Source organism: Mesoplodon mirus (assembly GCF_964341445.2).
Source record: "Mesoplodon mirus genome assembly, chromosome: 10".
Classification (NCBI taxonomy): domain Eukaryota; kingdom Metazoa; phylum Chordata; class Mammalia; order Artiodactyla; family Ziphiidae; genus Mesoplodon; species Mesoplodon mirus.
The window spans coordinates 7,320,609-7,340,628 of NC_138986.1; the positions used below are offsets into that span (position 1 = coordinate 7,320,609).

The 20,020-nt window shown below is 45.2% G+C and overlaps 2 protein-coding genes across 9 annotated transcripts in view; one reads left to right on the forward strand and one right to left on the reverse strand.

Annotated features, from left to right (window-relative positions):
* Positions 1-16,697, forward strand: part of AGPAT4 (1-acylglycerol-3-phosphate O-acyltransferase 4) — a 124,922-nt gene extending 108,225 nt beyond the window's left edge. For 2 of the 3 annotated variants that reach the window (XM_082633522.1, XM_082633521.1), the window contains exon 9: positions 1,359-1,622. In XM_082633522.1, coding sequence (XP_082489648.1) covers positions 1,359-1,453 — 95 coding nt within the window. In that variant the 3' untranslated portion in view covers positions 1,454-1,622. Of the gene's footprint in view, positions 1-1,358; positions 1,623-16,625 lie in introns of those variants that run through there. The other variant, XR_014295095.1, reaches the window with a different exon arrangement.
* Positions 16,698-17,200: 503 nt separating this feature from the next.
* Positions 17,201-20,020, reverse strand: part of MAP3K4 (mitogen-activated protein kinase kinase kinase 4) — a 165,933-nt gene continuing 163,113 nt past the window's right edge. For all 6 annotated transcript variants that reach the window (XM_082633505.1, XM_082633503.1, XM_082633507.1 and 3 more), the window contains 2 exons: positions 19,529-19,708; positions 17,201-17,330 (listed from right to left, as the gene is read on the reverse strand). In XM_082633505.1, the coding sequence (XP_082489631.1) occupies positions 17,310-17,330; positions 19,529-19,708 (201 nt within the window). In that variant the 3' untranslated portion in view covers positions 17,201-17,309. The remainder of the gene's footprint in view (positions 17,331-19,528; positions 19,709-20,020) is intronic.

A 20,020-nucleotide genomic window follows, 5' to 3' on the forward strand; every position in this document is an offset into this window, starting at 1 on the left:
AGTGACCACCGTGCACGGCCAGTGTGCAGCTCGGCTGGCCGGGGGTCCAGGGGAGCTGTGGTTGCCAGGCCCCCAGTGGGATGGGGATGGAGGGTTGGACCCAGCCTTTCTGCATGCAGTAGCAGGAAGGCGGAGACACAGACCACGCCCTCTGGAGGAAGCTGGGGCTCCTTGCAGATGACGGCTGGGGAGGGCTGCCCGGGTCTGTGGTGAGCAGAGGCCCAGCACTCTCCCTGGGGGACATGGGGCGTCTCCAGCTTTGGAGGGAGCGACTGCTGTCTCCCCGAGACCTCATCACCCGTGAGTCCGAGCCTTGCTACGCTTTGCCCGGCATTGCTCTGTGTCTTGGTCCTCTCACGAAGCCTTTCTGCACTGGAGTCCGAGGTTCACTCTCCACAGTGTCATCAACTCCACTGCACAAAGTTCTAATGCTGGGGCAGGGGCTCATGTCCCAGCCTGTTTGGAGTTGGCCCCAGGCTGGAGGCAGCCCACTGTAGCTGACCCACGGGCTCCATGAGCCCCACACGCTGGGTGGACTCTCCGTCCCAGTCGGCTCCCTGGTCTGACAGTTCACAGTTTCAGCCACTCCCCATCTATCCACTTTTACATGCGTGCTGTAAACAGACTGTTGCCAGGCCCCGTGTTTGGTGCTGGGCACACCAAGGTGATTGAGATAGACGTGGCCCCTGTGCCCAAGGAGCTCACAGTGTCTGTCGTCTCCAGAGGGAGCACTTAAACTGCAGCTTCTGAGCTTTAGACCATGTTTCCCAGCCTCCCAGTGGTTAAACCGGGCTCTGGTGTGCGTCCTACACTTTCTCTGCTTGGGCCAAATCCTGCTGTCGGAGAAAAGGCAGGCAGGGACTTTGCTTGTCTGCTGCTCTAAAACTTGCACCAAAAGCAATGTTGGGACATGCTGGGCGCTAAACGGGAATTTGAGCTGCTGCATTGTCCAGGGCCTGGTATGTCCTTCATTAAGCCTTGCTGAAGGGTGCTTGTAAGTTACTGCACTGCATTCACCGAAGAGTCCTCTTTGCCTTAGGGATCGGCCCAGGAAGCAGAGGAATTCTGCAAGCCCCTGGGTACAGTGGGGTATGGCGCACCACGTTGTGTTCACCTCCAGCGCCGAAGGATTAAAACTTGCCACTGGAACAGCCTTGCTCTGTTTTAGTGTCCCCTAGTCCAGTTAGAGCCCGGCACCCATGCTCAAGGGTAACTGAGGCAGGGATTATGAAGTGCACCCAAGTCAGCCAGCTCTCAGCTGATGCTTGAGATTTACAAAGCTCCCTTCTTTGGTTCCCGTCGGGCAAATCACACCGGAGTCCCTGCGGGCTTCTAACCTGCCCTTCCTATTTCCGCAGCTTCCGTGGGGGTCCGATGGATGATTGGTGTCACAGAAATTGACAAGGGCTCCGCCTACGGCAACATGGACAGCAAGCAGAAACCCAGCGACTGACCCAGGATGCACCACCACCCAGAGGGGACCTTGGAGGACTGGTGGACACGGCCATCCTTGGAGGGACCCAGTGATGGAGCTGGGTGAGCCCCTGCTGGGGAGGCAGGGGCACGGTCTCAGCGCCAGATGGGGAGGAAGATGTGCTTAAATCCTTTCCCCCCGTGCTTCAGTGGGCTTCGGTTCTCTTTCTTTCTGTGTGAGTCTGTGCGAGCGTGTGTATGTGCGATGAGAAAGAACACGTGTGAGTGAGAATGAGGTGCGGGTGAGTGTGATCTTTCAGAGGGTACTTGAGGTGCAGGGGGAGGGCAGAAACGGGGAACACTGGGGGAGTTCCCTTCCATCCTTTGGTGCTGAGTTTTCTGTAACCCTGGATTGCCACAGACAGAGTGCAAGTCACTTTAGGTAAGATGATGACTAAATTATGCCTCCAAAAAAGAGAAAATTAAAGTGTATGGCTCCTGTGTGGTGTGTTCACACAGCCCGCTCCCTCCTTCCATTCAGCCCCTGCCTTGCGTTTTGGAGTCTGGACCACGGTGCTCTGGAGGGTGCTCACAGGAGGGGTCTGGGGGGAAGAGGGCCCGCAGGCCGGGGTGGCTAGACGAGGTGGGTTTGCAAACACAGGAGCCCACGAGTGTCTGCGTGGAGACGGCAGGAGCCAGGAGGCTAGCTGAGCCGTGTCCACAGGACACGGCGACGGGGCCCCTGGGCGGCGGCGATGGTTCCCCAGTCTCCCTGCAGTGGAGTCTCTGGCCTAAGTCTTGAAGATGTGCCCAGCTTCCTGAAGAACCTCATCTTGAAGCCGAACATTAAAAGAAAGCCTGGGCATTCTGCAGCGATTTGAGAGATGACGTTACAACCTCTGCTCATCTCGGCAGCAAGCAGAAATTGGTCCCCAAACAAAGGCAGGCTCACTTTAACGGAGGACCACGCCGGAGCCCAGGAGCTCCTCTGAGCAGGGTCAGGCCGAGCAGACACTGTGGTACGTGGTCCCCCTGGGCTTTCGCTTTCCTTCTGGAAGCCCAGACTGCCACGACGCGGAAGAGCTCTGCTCTTTGGCATCTAGGACGGTCTTTGGAGTCATGGTCCACGTGCAGGATTTCAGCAAACTGCTGCCAGTCAGCAGACGCCAGATGCAAAACAAGAACAGAGAAAAGCAGTAATATTTCCAGAGGAGAACAATTAGATACCAGACACCATGTGATCTCAGGCCAAGACGCCACAGCAGTGGGTGGGCTTGATGGATATGTGCGCTGAGCTGGAGAAGCCTTTCTCCCTGGACTGCCCCATGCCACCCGGTACTTACCTCCTAGTTTGCTGCGATTATGTAAGAAGGGATGAACGGTCCCATATAAAAGTTGGCCAAATACTATTTAAAGGCTTATTCTATTCCGAATCATGTCCCACGTTTGCTCTTAGCCACTGAGCGCTTACCAAGCACAAGTGAAGTTACAAGAGGGTTTAAGAGAAGCTCTCTGCTTACGGGACCACTGATACACATCAGCAGAAGTGACAAGGGGAACATCCTGGTGTAGTTGTGGGAAGAGAGCGTCGGTGAGGCTGGGCTGAGTGGACTCTTACTGGAGTCCCCGAGGGCAGGGTGGGGCCTTTCCCGCCCTGCCTAAGGCCACGTGCATAAGGCCACATGCCAGTTCCAAACGCTGCCTCCCCTCAAGAGCAGAGCTCTGTGGGCAGCAGCCCAGGGATAAGCACCTCAGGTGTGCACCTGTGTTCCTGCGTGTCGGCTCACACCTGGGCCGTTCTACCCTGGGGTCTCCTAGCCCCGTGGGAGAAGACAGAGTAGAGTAGTCAGAAGCACTGGCCGTGCTCCGAGCTACAAGGTTCACCCTTACGGAACCCTGCAGCTAAGTCCCTGTAAGGCCTTGTGCGAGCCATTTTACCTCTGTTTTCCCAACTGTAATATGAGGGTGATAACACCTACCTCTTGGATTGTCTCAAGGGTGAAATGAAGCAGTATATGTGATCACATTTTAAGGCTCCTAAAGCATTAAATAAATAAGGGGGAAAGCTTAGAAAGCTGCCTCCACGCTGCTACTTCTCAAAAATGCTCGGAAACTACCTTGGAGTGTCCAAAAATGTGTCCTTTTCCTCAGTGTCATCTTCCCATTCAACAGCAGTAACCTAAGTGCTAATAACACACCCACTCCTTCTGCCTGGAACATAAAAGGGACACATAGACATTTAACCTCAGTTGGCTCTGGGACCAGACACAAAACATAACAAGCAAACAAACAAAGCTGCTCACCAGTGCAGACCTAAGGGTCCAGGTTGGAGGAAGGCGGGCAAAACATTCTCCTTAGGAAACCAGAGAGCGTGGGCTGCTGGGGAGAGATCCTAACGGCGTTTCAGTTGTTCGGCTCCCTCCATGAAAAGACATGTCGTCCGGTGGTACAGGGACGTGGTGTTCCTCCTGCCCGTTACCGTAATGGCAGAGACAAGCACCCCTCCCCGAATCCCTTCACCCTGTCCAGGTCTTGCCGATGCCACAATCTCTTCAGCAGAGAACGGTGCTGGTTCCCAGGGCGTTTACTTTTCTAAGAATTAAAAACCTGTGGATGTGAAGCCGGCTCTCTGTCCCCGAGCAGTGCGGGATGAAATACGAGCATCACATCCTGTCTGTCTGCCATCTCCATCCCATGGCAGCTTAGGTCAGCCCTGCTCAGAGGCTGCTCTGAAACCCAATGTGGAAGAGAAAAATGCAAAGTTTCCTGCAGACTGGAGATCAGTGCAGGGTCCTCCCAGGTGTTAAGGGCCATGTCCGAGACCTGCAGCTTTGAGGCAGGGAGTTTAATGCACTTCCTCTAGGAACCAAGCCCATAAAGGGACTTTCTTTAGAAAACACCAACCACCTGAGATGAGTTTAAGGCAGGTGGACTAATTCTGTGACTGACATGGAGGAAAAGCAGATGCACGTTCGGAGCTAGTCGGCCACCTTGTTTACCTTTTGTAGCGAGACCACAGTTTGCCTTTTTCCTAGGATCACACAGTCGTACTGGAGTATCTCCTGACTGCTGTATTCTCTAAAGAAACCCTTGTTAAAAAAAAAAAAAAAGTAGCTACTGATGAATGTGTTTTTCTAATATATGCTAAGTGGGTCTGAAAGACAGTGATTCAGATGTAATAGTATCCAGTAACTGTGCAGCCAAAACGTAGAAATAGCTGATGTGACAGACACAGACCAGACCCCACTGGTTTCCGGTTTTCTCTCCTGGTGAAGTGGAACAGTGGCCTGGCTGGTCCCCAAGCCAAACAGATTAGGCTTTCAGAGCCTTTAGGAACTTACTCGTAAACATGGACAGAAACGAGAAGGCATCCGTGGAGGGACCTGTTCAAAACAAGAGGTTTCATCCAGCACTGTCTAAAGCGCTAGTCAGACTTTGCTCAGGGCTGCCGGGTTAGAGCGGGAGGAACAAACCCTCTGGCGACCGCCAGTCTGCTGGGTGACACAGGAGGGCTGCCAGTGCCACTCTTCCCTGCCACGGAAGCAGCGTGGGCCCCGACTGCGCCTGCCTGTGCCTGCAGCTGGCCGTGTACCGCCCCTCCTGCCCCAGAGCTCCTCGGAAGGGCACCCACCAGTGTTACCCTCCTGTTTACTCTGACACGTCACTCAGATTGTCCTGTTCAGTGTCACCTCCTTCAGCAACAGTGTTTCCGACGCCTTAACCGTGCAGTTCCAGCGCGCTGTTTACAGAGCACAAAATAAAGAAGCTGGAACGCATGTGTTCACTGACAGCGCTGGCCCTGCCTTCCTGCTACGGTGGGTGGGACGGGGCTGAGCTGCCAGGAGCTGCAGATCGGGCAGCCGGTCTTTCTCCAAACAAACAAGCAAGCAGTCTTCCCACGGCCAGTCCCTCTGCCCTCCGAAACGACCCCGACCCCCTACAGAAGGCTGAGGGGCTCGGCTCTCACCGGGTCACCCGAGCTGCAGCGCCGAACCTGGCAACTACAGACGAGCGGGTGCCCCGAGCTCTCCGAGGCTGCATCTCACACTCCTGCATCCCTGGCATGGGTTTTTGAGTATTTCCAGAGCTTCCAACAAATTTAAATGAAAACCAAGCACTTCGGATGCCCCGAGGGTTCCTGCCCTGCTACACTGGCATCCAAAGCACCGGGCGGACACCTGACAGGAGGTGGCTAAGCACACACTCCTGTTTCTCTTGATCTGTGACATTTGAGACCATTCACAGCATTTGCCACCAACTAGTATCTGTTTATGACATTCAGCTGTTGGAAATGACCATTATTTTGGTCAGAAAGAGCAGAATATCAGAACTTCAGCTCAATAGCTAGTGTATGTCCCCTCAGAGTGTCACCTCTGTGGGGGCAGGGCGGGCTCCTGGGCCCCTCACACAGGGCCACAGTAAGCAGTCATGAAGGGACCCTGATTTACAGGCTTTAATAATCGAATTTCAATTGTCTTCTTTTGACTCCCTTTCCTAAAGTAAAAATCAAAATCTTTCTCAAGCACAATTAGGCCAAAGTAAAACTGGTCAACACTCTGAACTTCAGCTATCAGTGAAGAAAGCGTAGCGTTTCTCCAGTGAAGGGTAAGCAGTTCTAAAGCAGGCATTCCTCAGCCCCGGCAGCCTTGTCCTATTTGAATATTAAGGTTATGAACAGATTTAAAAAACAACAGTAAGCCCTTACTTAGATCTTCTCAGTATCTAGAAAATATCTCCTGGGGCTGTACTGGTGAAGCTTTTCACTGAGCGAGACTCATACAATTTTTACCTTTAATATTTTTTTTATACAGTCTTGTTTCACATGCTGGAGTGACTAAAGAGTTTTGAAATTTCTGGCAACTATGTTCTTTTGAATTTTAAGGAGGTAAAAGCAGTATGAACAAAAAGTTAGGGTTGCTGAAAAATAATAATTTCCTTCGGAAGGTGGGTAGGAAACCACTAAAGCTGCACATGTGTTAGGAAGAAGTCACTCAAACAGGAATGATTTAAATGGATAAGAAAAAAATCACCTAATATATGAAAAGAGCCGTGCCTCTAGAATTTATAATAGTCGGCTCAAGAAGAAGGAAAGTGATGTGCTGAAACGGCAGGCTGCTGGAGCCTGTGACTAGAGGACCCGTCCCAGAGTAGAGGACTGGGGACCCTTTTGATGTTAAATCAGGATGAGGCTGGGAATTTAAGAGGCTGTTGGGCTACAGGGAGGGTGAAACATTCCAAGCAGCACAGAAGTTTCTATCATGGCATTAAATGAGTGATTTGCAAGGCAGTGACTTTAGACACTGCAACTAATAAAGGAGTTACCTGCTTCAACACGCTGGTAGGAACAAGCTCATTGATTTTGAAAAAAATATGTGATCCTCCACTTACTAGGGGAAAAAAAGGCATGCTTCAAGGGACAGGGCTGCCCTTGTGTAAGCAGACACGCACTGTTGAGCAGCCAGCTCAGACTCCTCTTGAAGCTGCCTTCAGCACCTTTGTATAAGCCCACAGGAGCCAGCCTTGTTAGCTCACAGCCACCCGACCTCAGTTTTGACCTGATGAGTGAATAATTCACCTTTTCATGGCAGTATACAGACATATGAATAAGGTATCATTACACATGGCCGTTGAAAGCTAATACTCTTTTGTATAAGTTCTACTGGCCTAGGAAAATGATGTTTCTTAATTTTGCTTAATGATCTAGAGCAGCATTAAGCAAACTAAGACCCACTTGCTGCTTGTTTTGTAAATAAAGTTTTATTGGAACACAGCCACATCTAGTCATGTGCGTGTTGCTGTGGCTGCTTTTATGCTACATCAGCAGGGTTGAGTAGTTGCAACCAAGATCCTATAGCCTGCAAAGCCAAGAATATTCAGTCTCTGGCCCTTTACAGAAAAGGTTTGCTGACCTCACTCTAGAGAATATAATGTCAGTAGTTGAGGCTGCTATTTTAGAAGAAAAAAGAAAATCTACCCCCTGCTTTTACATTACATTTCTTTAACTATCCTTACAATATGTTCAAGATATATGCTCTATTTGTAAACTATATATATAAAAGGAAATGGTCTTGTGGATTATTTTTACAATAATTTTTACCTTCACCATCTTCTATCTTAAGAAACAAAACAAAATGAAACAAAAGGCAAATTAAACCCAAAGCATGCAGAAAGAAGGAAATAATAAAGATTAGTGTGAGGGAAAAAAATGAAATGGAACCCAGAAAAACAATAAAGAATATTAATGAAACAAGAATTGATTCTTTGAAAAGATCTGAGTAAGAAAACACAAATACTAAAATCAGGAATAAAAAAGTAGACATCACTATCAACCTTACAGAACTTAAAAGTATTACTGAATTATTAATTAATTCCCACAAAGAGAAACCCAGGCACAGTTGGTTTCAGTAGTGAATTCTACCAAACATTTAAAGAAGTATGGTAAATAATATCAGTTCTTCACAATCTCTAAGAGGAGGAAGGCTTCCCGACTCATTGTGTGAGGCCAGCATTATCCTGATACCAAAGCCAGACAATCACAAGAAATGAAAACTACACAGCAATATCCCTCATGTTATACAGAGGCAAAAGTCCTCAACAAAACATTACAAATTGCAATAGCAATACACAGATGAGATTATAAAGAATGATCAACTAGGATGTATCCCAGGAATGCAAGGTTGGTTTAATATCCAAAAATCAACTGATGTAGTACACCATATTAATAAAGCACAAAAATCATCTGATCATCTCAATAGATGTAGAAAGAACATTCGACAAAATCGAACATCTAGTCACGATAAAAACTCAATAAACCAGGAAAAGAAGGAAACATCTTCAACCTGATAAAGGGCATTTACCAAAACCCCACAACTAACACCATAAATTAAAAGAATGAATGTTGCCAACAACGGGAGAGGCCACAACGGTGAGAGGCCCGCATACTGAAAAAAAAAAAAAAAAAAACTCTTAGAAGAAAATATAGGTGTAAATCTTCACGATCTTGAGTCAAGTCATGATTTCTTAGATAGGATATCAAGAGCACATGCAATAAAGAACAAGTTGATAAACCAGACTTCAAAATTTAAAACTTCTGTACTTCAGGAGAAACCATTAAAAATGTGAAAAGCCACAGACTGGGGGAAAAAACAAACATTTGCAAATCAAGTACGTAGTAAAGGACTTGTATCCAGAATATATAAAAATCTCTCACAACTCAATAAGAAGACAAATAACCCAATATAAAAATGGGCAAAAGATTCACATAGACACTTCACCAAAGAAGATATATGAATGGCCAACAAGCACAAGAAATGCTCACCAAGGTCAGAGAAATGCAGATCAAAACCACAATGAGATAATACTTGACATCTACGAGAATGGCTATTACAAAAAGGCAATATCAAGGGTTGGCAAAGGTATGGAGAAGCTAGAACTCTCTTGCGTTGCTGGTTGGGAATTAAGACAATGCAGCCACTTTGGAAGCAGTTTGACAGTTTGTTAAAAAATTGAACGTGGGGACTTCCGGGTAAGATGGCGGAAGAGTAAGACGCGGAGATCACCTTCCTCCCCACGGATACACCAGAAATACAGCTACACGTGGAACAACTCCTACAGAACACCTACTGAACGCTGGCAGAAGACCCCAGACCTCCCAAAAGGCAAGAAACTCCCCACATACCTGGGTAGGGCAAAGCGGAGAGATTCCCGCACAGAGGATCGGTGCCGAGCAGCACTCACCAGCCCGAGAGGCTTGTCTGCTCGCCCGCCGGGGCGCGCAGCGCTGGAAGCTGAGGCTCGGGCTTCGGTCAGAGCGCAGGGAGAGGACTGGGGCTGGCGGCGAGAACTCAGCCTGAAGGGGGCTAATGTGCCACAGCTAGCCGGCAGGGAGTCCGGGAAAACTCTGGAGCTGCCGAAGAGGCAAGAGACTTTTTCTTCCCTCTTGGTTTCCTGGTGCGCGAGGAGAGGGGATTAAGAGCGCTGCTTAAAGGGGCTCCACAGACGGGCGCGAGTCGCGACTGAAAGCGCGGAGCCCAGTGACGGGCGTGGGACGCTGGGGCTGCTGCTGCTGCCGCCAAGAAGCCTGTGTGCGAGCGCAGGTCACTGTCCACACCGCCCTTCCGGGAGCCCGTGCAGCCCGCCACTGCCGGGGTCCCGGGATCCAGGGACGGCTTCCCTGGGAGGGCACGGCGCGCCTCGGGCTGGTGCAACGTCACGCCGACCTCTGCCGCTGCAGGCTCGCCCCGCACTCCGTGCCCCTCCCTCCCGCCCGGCCTGAGTGAGCCAGAGTCCCCGAAGAGGCTGCTCCTTTAACCCTGTCCTGTCTGAGCGAAGAACAGATGCCCTCCGGCGACCTACACGCAGAGGCGGAGCCAAATCCAAAGCTGAGACCCGGGAGCTGTGAGAACAAAGAAGAGAAAGGGAAACCTCTCCCAGCAGCCTCAGAAGCAGCGGATTAAAGCTCCACAATCAACTTGATGCACCCTGCATCTGTGGAATACATGAATAGACAACAAATCATCCCAAATTGAGGAGCCAGGAGTCAGTGCTGTGCCTCTGAGGTGGAAGAGCCAACTTCAGGACACGGGTCCACAAGAGACCTCCCAGCTCCACATAATATCAAACGGCGAAAATCTCCCAGAGATCTCCATCTCAACACCAGCACTCAGCTTCACTCAACGACCAGCAAGCTACAGTGCTGGACACCCTATGCCAAACAACTAGCAAGACAGGAACACAACGCCACCCATTAGCAGAGAGGTGGCCTAAAATCATAAAAAGTCTGCAGACACCCCAAAACACGCCACCAGACGTGGACCTGCCCACCAGAAAGACAAGATCCAGCCTCATCCACCAGAACACAGGCACTAGTCCCCTCCACCAGGAAGCCTACACAACCCACTAAACCAACCTTAACCACTGCGGACAGACACCAAAAACAACGGGAACTGCGAACCTGCAGCCTGCAAAAAGGAGACCCCAAACACAGTAACATAAGCAAAATGAGAAGACAGAAAAACACACAGCAGGAGAAGGAGCAAGATAAAAACCCACCAGACCTAACAAATGAAGAGGTAATAGGCAGTCTACCTGAAAAAGAATTCAGAATAATGATGGTAAAGATGATCCAAGATTCTATTTCCCAGATCCAAAATCTTGGAAATAGAATAGACAAAATGCAAGAAACAGTTAACAAGGACCTAGAAGAACTAAAGATGAATCAAGCATCGATTAAAAACACAATACATGAAATAAAAAATACTCTAGATGGGATCAATAGCAGAATAACTGAGGCAGAAGAACGGATAAGTGAGGTGGAAGATAAAATAGTGGAAATAACTGCTGCAGAGCAAAATAAAGAAAAAAGAATGAAAAGAACAGAGGACAGTCTCAGAGACCTCTGGGACAACATTAAACGCACCAACATTCGAATTATAGGGGTCCCAGAAGAAGAAGAGAAAAAGAAAGGGACTGAGAAAATATTTGAAGAGATTATAGTTGAAAACTTCCCTAATATGGGAAAGGAAATAGTTAATCAAGTCCAGGAGGCACAGAGAGTCCCATAGAGAATAAACCCAAGGAGAAATACGCCAAGACACATATTAATCAAACTGTCAAAAATTAAACACAAAGAAATCCTATTAAAAGCAGCAAGGCAAAAACAACAAATAACACACAAGGGAATCCCCATCAGGATAACAGCTGATCTCTCAGCAGAAACTCTACAAGCCAGAAGGGAGTGGCAGGACATAATTAAAGTGATGAAGGAGAGAAACCTGCAACCAAGATTACTCTACCCAGCAAGGATCTCATTCAGATTTGATGGAGAAATTAAAACGTTTACAGACAAGCAAAAGCTGAGAGAGTTCAGCACCACCAAACCAGCTTTACAACAAATGCTAAAGGAACTTCTCTAGGCAAGAAACACAACAGAAGGAAAAGACCTACAATAACGAACCCAAAACAATTAAGAAAATGGGAATAGGAACATACATATCGATAATTACCTTAAATGTAAATGGACTAAATGCTCCCACCAAAAGACAAATATTGGCTGAATGGATACAAAAACAAGACCCATATATATGCTGTCTACAAGAGACCCACTTCAGACCTAGAGACACATACAGACTGAAAGTAAGGGGATGGAAAACAGATATTCCATGCAAATGGAAACCAAAAGAAAGCTGGAGTAGCAAATTCTCATATCAGACAAAATAGACTTTAAAATAAAGACTACTAGAAGAGACAAAGAAGGACACTACATAATGATCAAGGGATCAATCCAAGAAGAAGATATAACAATTGTAAATATTTATGCACCCAACATAGGAGCACCTCAATACATAAGGCAAATACTAACAGCCATAAAAGGAGAAATCGACAGTAACACAATCATAGTAGGGGACTTTAACACCCCACTTTCACCAACGGACAGATCATCCAAAATGAAAATAAATAAGGAAGCACAAGCTTTAAATGATACATTAAACAAGATGGACTTAATTGATATTTATAGGACATTCCATCCAAAAACAACAGAATACACATTTTTCTCAAGTGCTCATGGAACATTCTCCAGGAGAGATCATATCTTGGGTCACAAATCAAGCCTTGGTAAATTTAAGAAAATTGAAATTGTATCAAGTATCTTTTCTGACCACAATGCTATGAGACTAGATATCAATTACAGGAAAAGAGCTGTAAAAAATACAAACACATGGAGGCTAAACAATACACTACTTAATAACGAAGTGATCACTGAAGAAATCAAAGAGGAAATTAAAAAATACCTAGAAACAAATGACAATGGAGACACGACGACCCAAAACCTATGGGATGCAGCAAAAGCAGTTCTAAGAGGGAAGTTTATAGCAATACAATCCCACCTTAAGAAACAGGAAACATCTCGAATAAACAACCTAACCTTGCACCTAAAGCAATTAGAGAAAGAAGAACAAAAACATCCCAAAGTTAGCAGAAGGAAAGAAATCATAAAGATCAGAGCAGAAATAAATGAAATAGAAACAAAATAAACAATAGCAAAGATCAATAAAACTAAAAGCTGGTCCTTTGAGAAGATAAACAAAATTGATCAACCATTAGCCAGACTCATCAAGAAAAAAAGGGAGAAGACTCAAATCAATAGAATTAGAAATGAAAAAGGAGAAGTAACAACTGACACTGCAGAAATACAAAAGATCATGAGAGATTACTACAAGCAACTCTATGCCAATAAAATGGACAACCTGGAAGAAATGGACAAATTCTTAGAAATGCACAACCTGCCAAGACTGAATCAGGAAGAAATAGAAAATATGAACAGACCAATCACAAGCACTGAAATTGAAACTGTGATAAAAAATCTTCCAACAAACAAAAGCCCAGGATCAGATGGCTTCACAGGTGAATTCTATCAAGCATTTAGAGAAGAGCTAACACCTATCCTCCTCAAACTCTTCCAAAATATAGCAGAGGGGGGAACACTCCCAAACTCATTCTACGAGACCACCATCACCTTGATACCAAAACCAGACAAGGATGTCACAAACAAAGAAAACTACAGGCCAATATCACTGATGAACATAGATGCAAAAATCCTCAACAAAATACTAGCAAACAGAATCCAACAGTACATTAAAAGGATCATACACCATGATCAAGTGGGGTTTATTCCAGAAATGCAAGGATTCTTCAATATATGCAAATCAATCAACGTGATACACCATATTAACAAATTGAAGGAGAAAAACCATATGATCATCTCAATAGATGCAGAGAAAGCTTTCGACAAAATTCAACACCCATTTATGATAAAAACCCTGCAGAAAGTAGGCATAGAGGGAACTTTCCTCAACATAATAAAGGCCATATATGACAAACCCACAGCCAGCATCGTCCTCAATGGTGAAAAACTGAAACCATTTCCACTAAGATCAGGAACAAGACAAGGTTGCCCACTCTCACCACTCTTATTCAACCTAGTTTTGGAAGTTTTAGCCACAGCAATCAGAGAAGAAAAGGAAATAAAAGGAATCCAAATTGGAAAAGAAGAAGTAAAGCTGTCACTGTTTGCAGATGACATGATACTATACATAGAGAATCCTAAAGATGCTACCAGAAAACTACTAGAGCTAATCAATGAATTTGGTAAAGTTGCCGGATACAAAATTAATGTACAGAAATCTCTGGCATTCCTATATTCTAATGATGAAAAATCTGAAAGTGAAATCAAGGAAACACTCCCATTTACCATTGCAACAAAAAGAATAAAATATCTAGGAATAAACCTACCTAAGGAGACAAAAGACCTGTATGCAGAAAATTATAAGACACTGATGAAAGAAATTAAAGATGATACAAATAGACGGAGAGATGTACCATGTTCTTGGATTGGAAGAATCAACATTGTGAAAATGACTCTACTACCCAAAGCAATCTACAGATTCAATGCAATCCCTATCAAACTACCACTGGCATTTTTCACAGAACTAGAGCAAAAAATTTCACAATTTGTATGGAAACACAAAAGACCCCGAATAGCCAAAGCAATCTTGAGAACGAAAAATGGAGCTGGAGGAATCAGGCTCCCTGACTTCAGACTATACTACAAAGCTACAGTAATCAAGACAGTATGGTACTGGCACAAAAACAGAAAGATAGATCAATGGAACAGGTTAGAAAGCCCAGAGATAAACCCACGGACATATGGTCACCTTATCTTTGATAAAGGAGGCAGGAATGTACAGTGGAGAAAGGACAGTCTCTTCAATAAGTGGTGCTGGGAAAACTGGACAGGGACATGTAAAAGTATGAGATTAGATCACTCCCTAACACCATACACAAAAATAAGCTCAAAATGGATTAAAGACCTAAATGTAAGGCCAGAAACTATCAAACTCTTAGAGGAAAACATAGGCAGAACACTATATGACATAAATCACAGCAAGATCCTTTTGGACCCACCTCCTAGAGAAATGGAAATAAAGACAAAAATAAACACATGGGACCTAATGAAACTTAAAAGCTTTTGCACAGCAAAGGAAACCATGAACAAGACCAAAAGACAACCCTCAGAATGGGAGAAAATATTTGCAAATGAAGCAACTGACAAAGGATTAATCTCCAAAATTTATAAGCGGCTCAGGCAGCTCAATAACAAAAAAACAAACAACCCAATCCAAAAATGGGCAGAAGACCTAAATAGACATTTCTCCACAGAAGATATACAGACTGCCAACAAACACATGAAAGGATGCTCAACATCTTTACTCATTAGAGAAATGCAAATCAAAACTACAATGAGATATCATCTCACTCCAGTCAGAATGGCCATCATCAAAAAATCTAGAAACAATAAATGCTGGAGAGGGTGTGGAAAAAAGGGAACACTCTTGCACTGCTGGTGGGAATGTGAATTGGTACAGCCACTATGGAGAACAGTATGGAGGTTCCTTAAAAAACTACGAATAGAACTACCATATGACCCAGCAATCCCACTACTGGGCATATACCCTGAGAAAACCATAATTCAAAAAGAGACATGTACCAAAATGTTCATAGCAGCCCTATTTACAATAGCCCGGGATGGAAACAACCTAAGTGTCCATCATCGGATGAATGGGTAAAGAAGATGTGGCACATATATACAATGGAATATTACTCAGCCATAAAAAGAAATGAAATTGAGCTATTTGTAATGAGGTGGATGGACCCAGAGTCTGTCATACAGAGTGAAGTAAGTCAGAAAGAGAAAGACAAATACTCTATGCTGACACATATATATGGAATTTAAGAAAAAAAAAAGTCATGAAGAACATAGGGGTAAGACAGGAATAAAGACACAGACCTACTAGAGAATGGACTTGAGGATATGGGGAGGGGAAGGGTAAGCTGTGACAAAGTGAAAGAGAGGCATGGACATATATACACTACCAAACGTAAGGTAGATAGATAGTGGGAAGCAGCCGCAGAGCACAGGGAGATCAACTCGGTGCTTTGTGACCGCCTGGAGGGGTGGGATAGGGAGGGTGGGAGGGAGACGCAAAAGGGAGGGGATATGGGAACATATGTATATGTATAACTGATTTAATTTGTTATAAAGCAAAAAAAAATAAAATAAATAAATAAAAATAAATAAATTAATTAAAAAAAAAATTGAACGTGGATTTACCATATGGGCCAGCAGTTCCACTCTCAGGAGAAAGGAAGATATAGGTTCACACAGAGACCTGTATGCAAGTGTTCAGAGCAGCATCATTCATAATAACCAAAGCGTGGAAGTAGTGACTGAATAGATAAATCCTGTGGCACATCCACACGGTGGAGTACTAGTCAGCAATAAAAAGGAATGAAGTAGTAACACAATGCTGCCACATGCATAAACCTCAGAGGTATCATACTAAGGGAAAGAAGCCAGACACAAAAGACCATTACATTAAATGTCCAGAACGGGCAAGTCTATAGAGACAGTAAGTGGCTTAGTGGCTGCCTGAGGCTGGGGGTAGGAGTGAGGAGTGACTGCAAATGGACAGAGCTTTCTTTCTGGGGTAATGGAATTGTTCTAAGGTGGATTATGATGATGGCTGTACACTATATAATTATCCTAAAAATCACTGAACTGTATACTTTAAGTATTACATATTGGTAAATTATACCTCAAAAAGCTATTTAAAAAAACTGAAAAAAGAATTCTACTGAAAAAAAAATTCTAAGTGTCTGTACAGACCCTTCCGTGATGCCAGCTTTCTCAGGGACATTAATTTCTATGCGAGGGGATCGACTACCCTGGAGGGAAGGTGAATCCAGAACCTGCTTGAGCAATTACTTGTCCAGAGTCAGCTGCTATGTGTAAGGAATGAGCCAGGTATCTTCTAAAAAGATTTCAGGAAGCTTTAAGGTCAATCTTTAAAAAAATTTAATAGCAGAAAGAAATAAAAGAACACCATCAATGACATATAATCTGGGCTATTTTAGAAAACTAACTGCTGAAATATTTACATTCTGAAAAAGATGCTTTCTTGTCAAGAGATTATTCAGCAGTATTTACACTGACCCAGTGCCTATACATCTTGATATGAAAATAAACTGAGCCCCCAACATGTGATAACAAGGCTTAAACTTTTATCTGTTATAAACTTGCAGTTAATATACAAAGATTTAAAAGGGCCTCTTACATCCTCAGTGTTGTTTCATTTATCTCTTTCCCTTTGCAGCGAGGAGATTCTAGACCCTGAAGGAACTCCTAACCCAGCGCCCACCTTCAGCACACTTGATTGTACCCCTTCCTTTGAGGAACACATGAGTGACAAGGAGAGACCTCTGTGTCAGATAATGTGTTGGCTCTGAAGCTGACAAGCATTAAAAGACAATATAACTGAGCTTTCCTAAAATAAACCATTTATTGAAAAAAGAACCTTTTTCTTAAATTTCATTAATCAGCCTTTTGCATAACAAACCTGTGGCTTGCCAACAACGACAAAAGGTAAGGTTTCAGTCAGTGCACTCGACAAACAAGAGATTAACAAGGCCCAGGACGCCTGATGACACTACAACTGCTTTTGGACCTAGAAAGGTCAAAAGTACTACACTGATGTCACGGTTCTCAGTCACCCGAGAAACAGAGGGGCCGGAGGCGACGGTCCGTGTACAGTAGTAATGGCACTTAACATGCAGCTTCTTTGCCTCGTGGACACCACCACTCAGGAGGGCCCCATGCCACGTCGAACAGACAGGAGCAGCAGGAGAAGTGACGCGTGTCACCTGTGCAGCCTTCAGTCTTGGAAGGTTAAAAAGGCTTATACTGCTTCTCAGCACAGTCTTTATGTAAATATTACATACAGTAGTGATTAAGAGAATTTTCCGAGCACACACACTACTAGGCCACAGACTGATTAGCTTCATTCTTCATCTGTGCAAACCTGTGAGGAAGGCAGGAGAGAGCTGAACCCTATTCATGCCACATGTAAGATTTATAGGTAAGTCATAATCAATGCATCTTGATGCTCCCAGTACTGTGCCTGGCACAGAGCAAAGGCGTAATCAATGCAATGAAATGTCAGTGCTAAGTTACTGCTCTATGAATTGACTATTGAAAGCATTTTTAAGAACGTATTTGTGGGGCTTCCCTGGTGGCGCAGTGGTTGAGAGTCCGCCTGCCAATGCAGGGGACACGGGTTTGAGCCCTGGTCTGGGAAGATCCCACATGCCGCAGAGCAACTAGGCCCGTGAGCCGCAACTAGGCCCGTGATCCACAACTACTGAGCCTGCGCGTCTGGAGCCTGTGCTCCCCAACAAGAGAGGCCGCGATAGTGAGAGGCCCACGCACTGTGATGAAGAGTGGCCCCCGCTCGCCGCAACTAGAGAAAGCCCTCACACAGAAATGAAGACCCGACACAGCCAAAAATAAATAAATAAATAAATAAATATTTTAAAAGGAAAAAACGTATTTGTACAATATCAAGTCAATAAAAATTGCTTATATACTTTATAAAGAATAAATACATTTTCATTTAATTACAAATCCCTAATATCTATGCAACAGATCCAGCTATTGATTACTTAATTTCACTCATCCAGGAATAATGTGGCCCCTATCTTGCATCTTCCTTTCCTGTATCAGGAGCTCCTCTGCAGGACCCTGTAAATGTTCTCTCCAGGTTTCCACTCTCATTCCATGTCTCCTCTAAATTCTCTCCCAGCAATATTTCTCTCTCTCAAATCCGTATCCTATCCCAGTTCTCTCGAGTGCCAGTCCTCAAGAGATGGCCTGTCTAAATGCCTGTCTAAAATCCCCCAACAGATATTCCAAATACACCTCGAACTCAATCTACCAAAGAGGAGACCATCACCTCCTGACCCAACCCTCAACCAGCTGCCCTCTTTACCTATCTTGGCGAATGGAATCTCGATAACCTGGTGACACAAGCCAGAGCCTGGGAGCCGTCCTGGACTCCTCCCTGTCACGCACCTTTCACATCCCATCAGTTACTCACTCACGGCCATTCTAACTCCTATATACGGCTGGTAACTCACCCCTGACCTCCCACTCCCAGCCCAGCAGCTGTGTCAGCAGCTTCCCAAGTAGTCTCTTACCTCCAGAGTGACTGTTCTAAAACACAATATAATCATGTCATGCTTACAATAAAACTGAAATCCCTTCACGTGGCCCCTGCGTACTTTCCCAGCCTTATGTTTTGCCACTTTCCACATCCTGTGCTCCATCAGTATGTACCTAAACACAGTTCTTTGGGTGCTTTACCCTCTTAGCAGTGAGCCCTTCCATGTCTCTTCCATTCTGTCCGCCATACTCCTCCCTGCATTTCTTGACCTGGCTAAACCCTCCCAAACAGCTCAGGCATCTCACTCTAAAGAAAGTTAATAGGGACTTTCTTAACCACTGTGCCACCAGGGAGGAATCCGCCTGCCAATGCAGGGGACCCGGGTTTGAGCCCTGGTCCAAGAAGAACCCACATGTCGAGGAGCAACTAAGCCCGTGCGCCACAACTACTGAAGCCCACGCGCCTAGAGCCCAGGCTCCGCAACGAGAGAAGCCACCGCAATGAGAAGCCCGCGCACCACAACGAAGAGTAGCCCCTGCTCACCACAACGAAGACCCAACACAGCCAAAAATAAATAAAAAGAGTAAAAAAAAAAAAAAAAAAGAAAAAAAGAGTAATAGCTGGGATTACCCGACTGGATTAAATTCCTCTTTTCAGTGACCCTACAACATGGCATATATACCATTATCACAGCTCTTAACATAATGCTTAGTCATTACTCCCCTGTCTCTACTCTCCCAGTAGAGATTAGTTGTTACTAACCTGTACTCAAGGAGACTGTGTACTCTAAAAGAGGGAAAATTGTGTCTTTCATCCAGTCCCATTTAAAATTCGATTTAACAGTCCCAAGTGCACCTCAAACCATCCAAATGGATCAAGGAGGAGAACCTCGACGAACATTTTCCAAAAGAAAAAACGTACAAAATTCCCCAGCATAATACATTTAGTTCCTTCCCATTTCAGATATAGATATTTTATATTTAAGTTTCCAAATTTCCTTAAGTGCCAGATGCGAACAGAACTCAAATATTTAAACAAGGAGAGGACTACTGCCAAACCTTGATGAAGGAATGGTCGAGGAGCTGGCTGGCCGTCCACCTCATCCTGGGCTCACTTTCTAGGCAGTGAGAAAGGAAGTCCTTTCCTTCTGGGCTTAATCTTTCAGGGATTGGTGGCTTATGCCCCATTCCCACTTTGTACATAATCTGAAAGTTGTGTTCATATTCATGCCAAGGTCTCTAAAAACAGAAAAAAAAATCAGGTTTTAATACTACATGGCCATACAGAAATGCAACTGCCCAATCTCTTTTTAGGCATCTCAATGCTGACACATATTGAGGCTGGCAAACTTTTACTTAAAGGGCCAAACGGTAACTATTTTAGGCTCGCAGGCCATATGGTCTCTGTCACACCTATTCAGTTCTCCCACTGTAGCGTGAAAGCAGCCTTAGGCTATAATATAATAAAGGAATGGGTATGACCATGTGCCAATAAAACTTTATTTACAAAACCAGGTGGTGAGCATAGTCTGCCTACCCCATTTAGGTGTC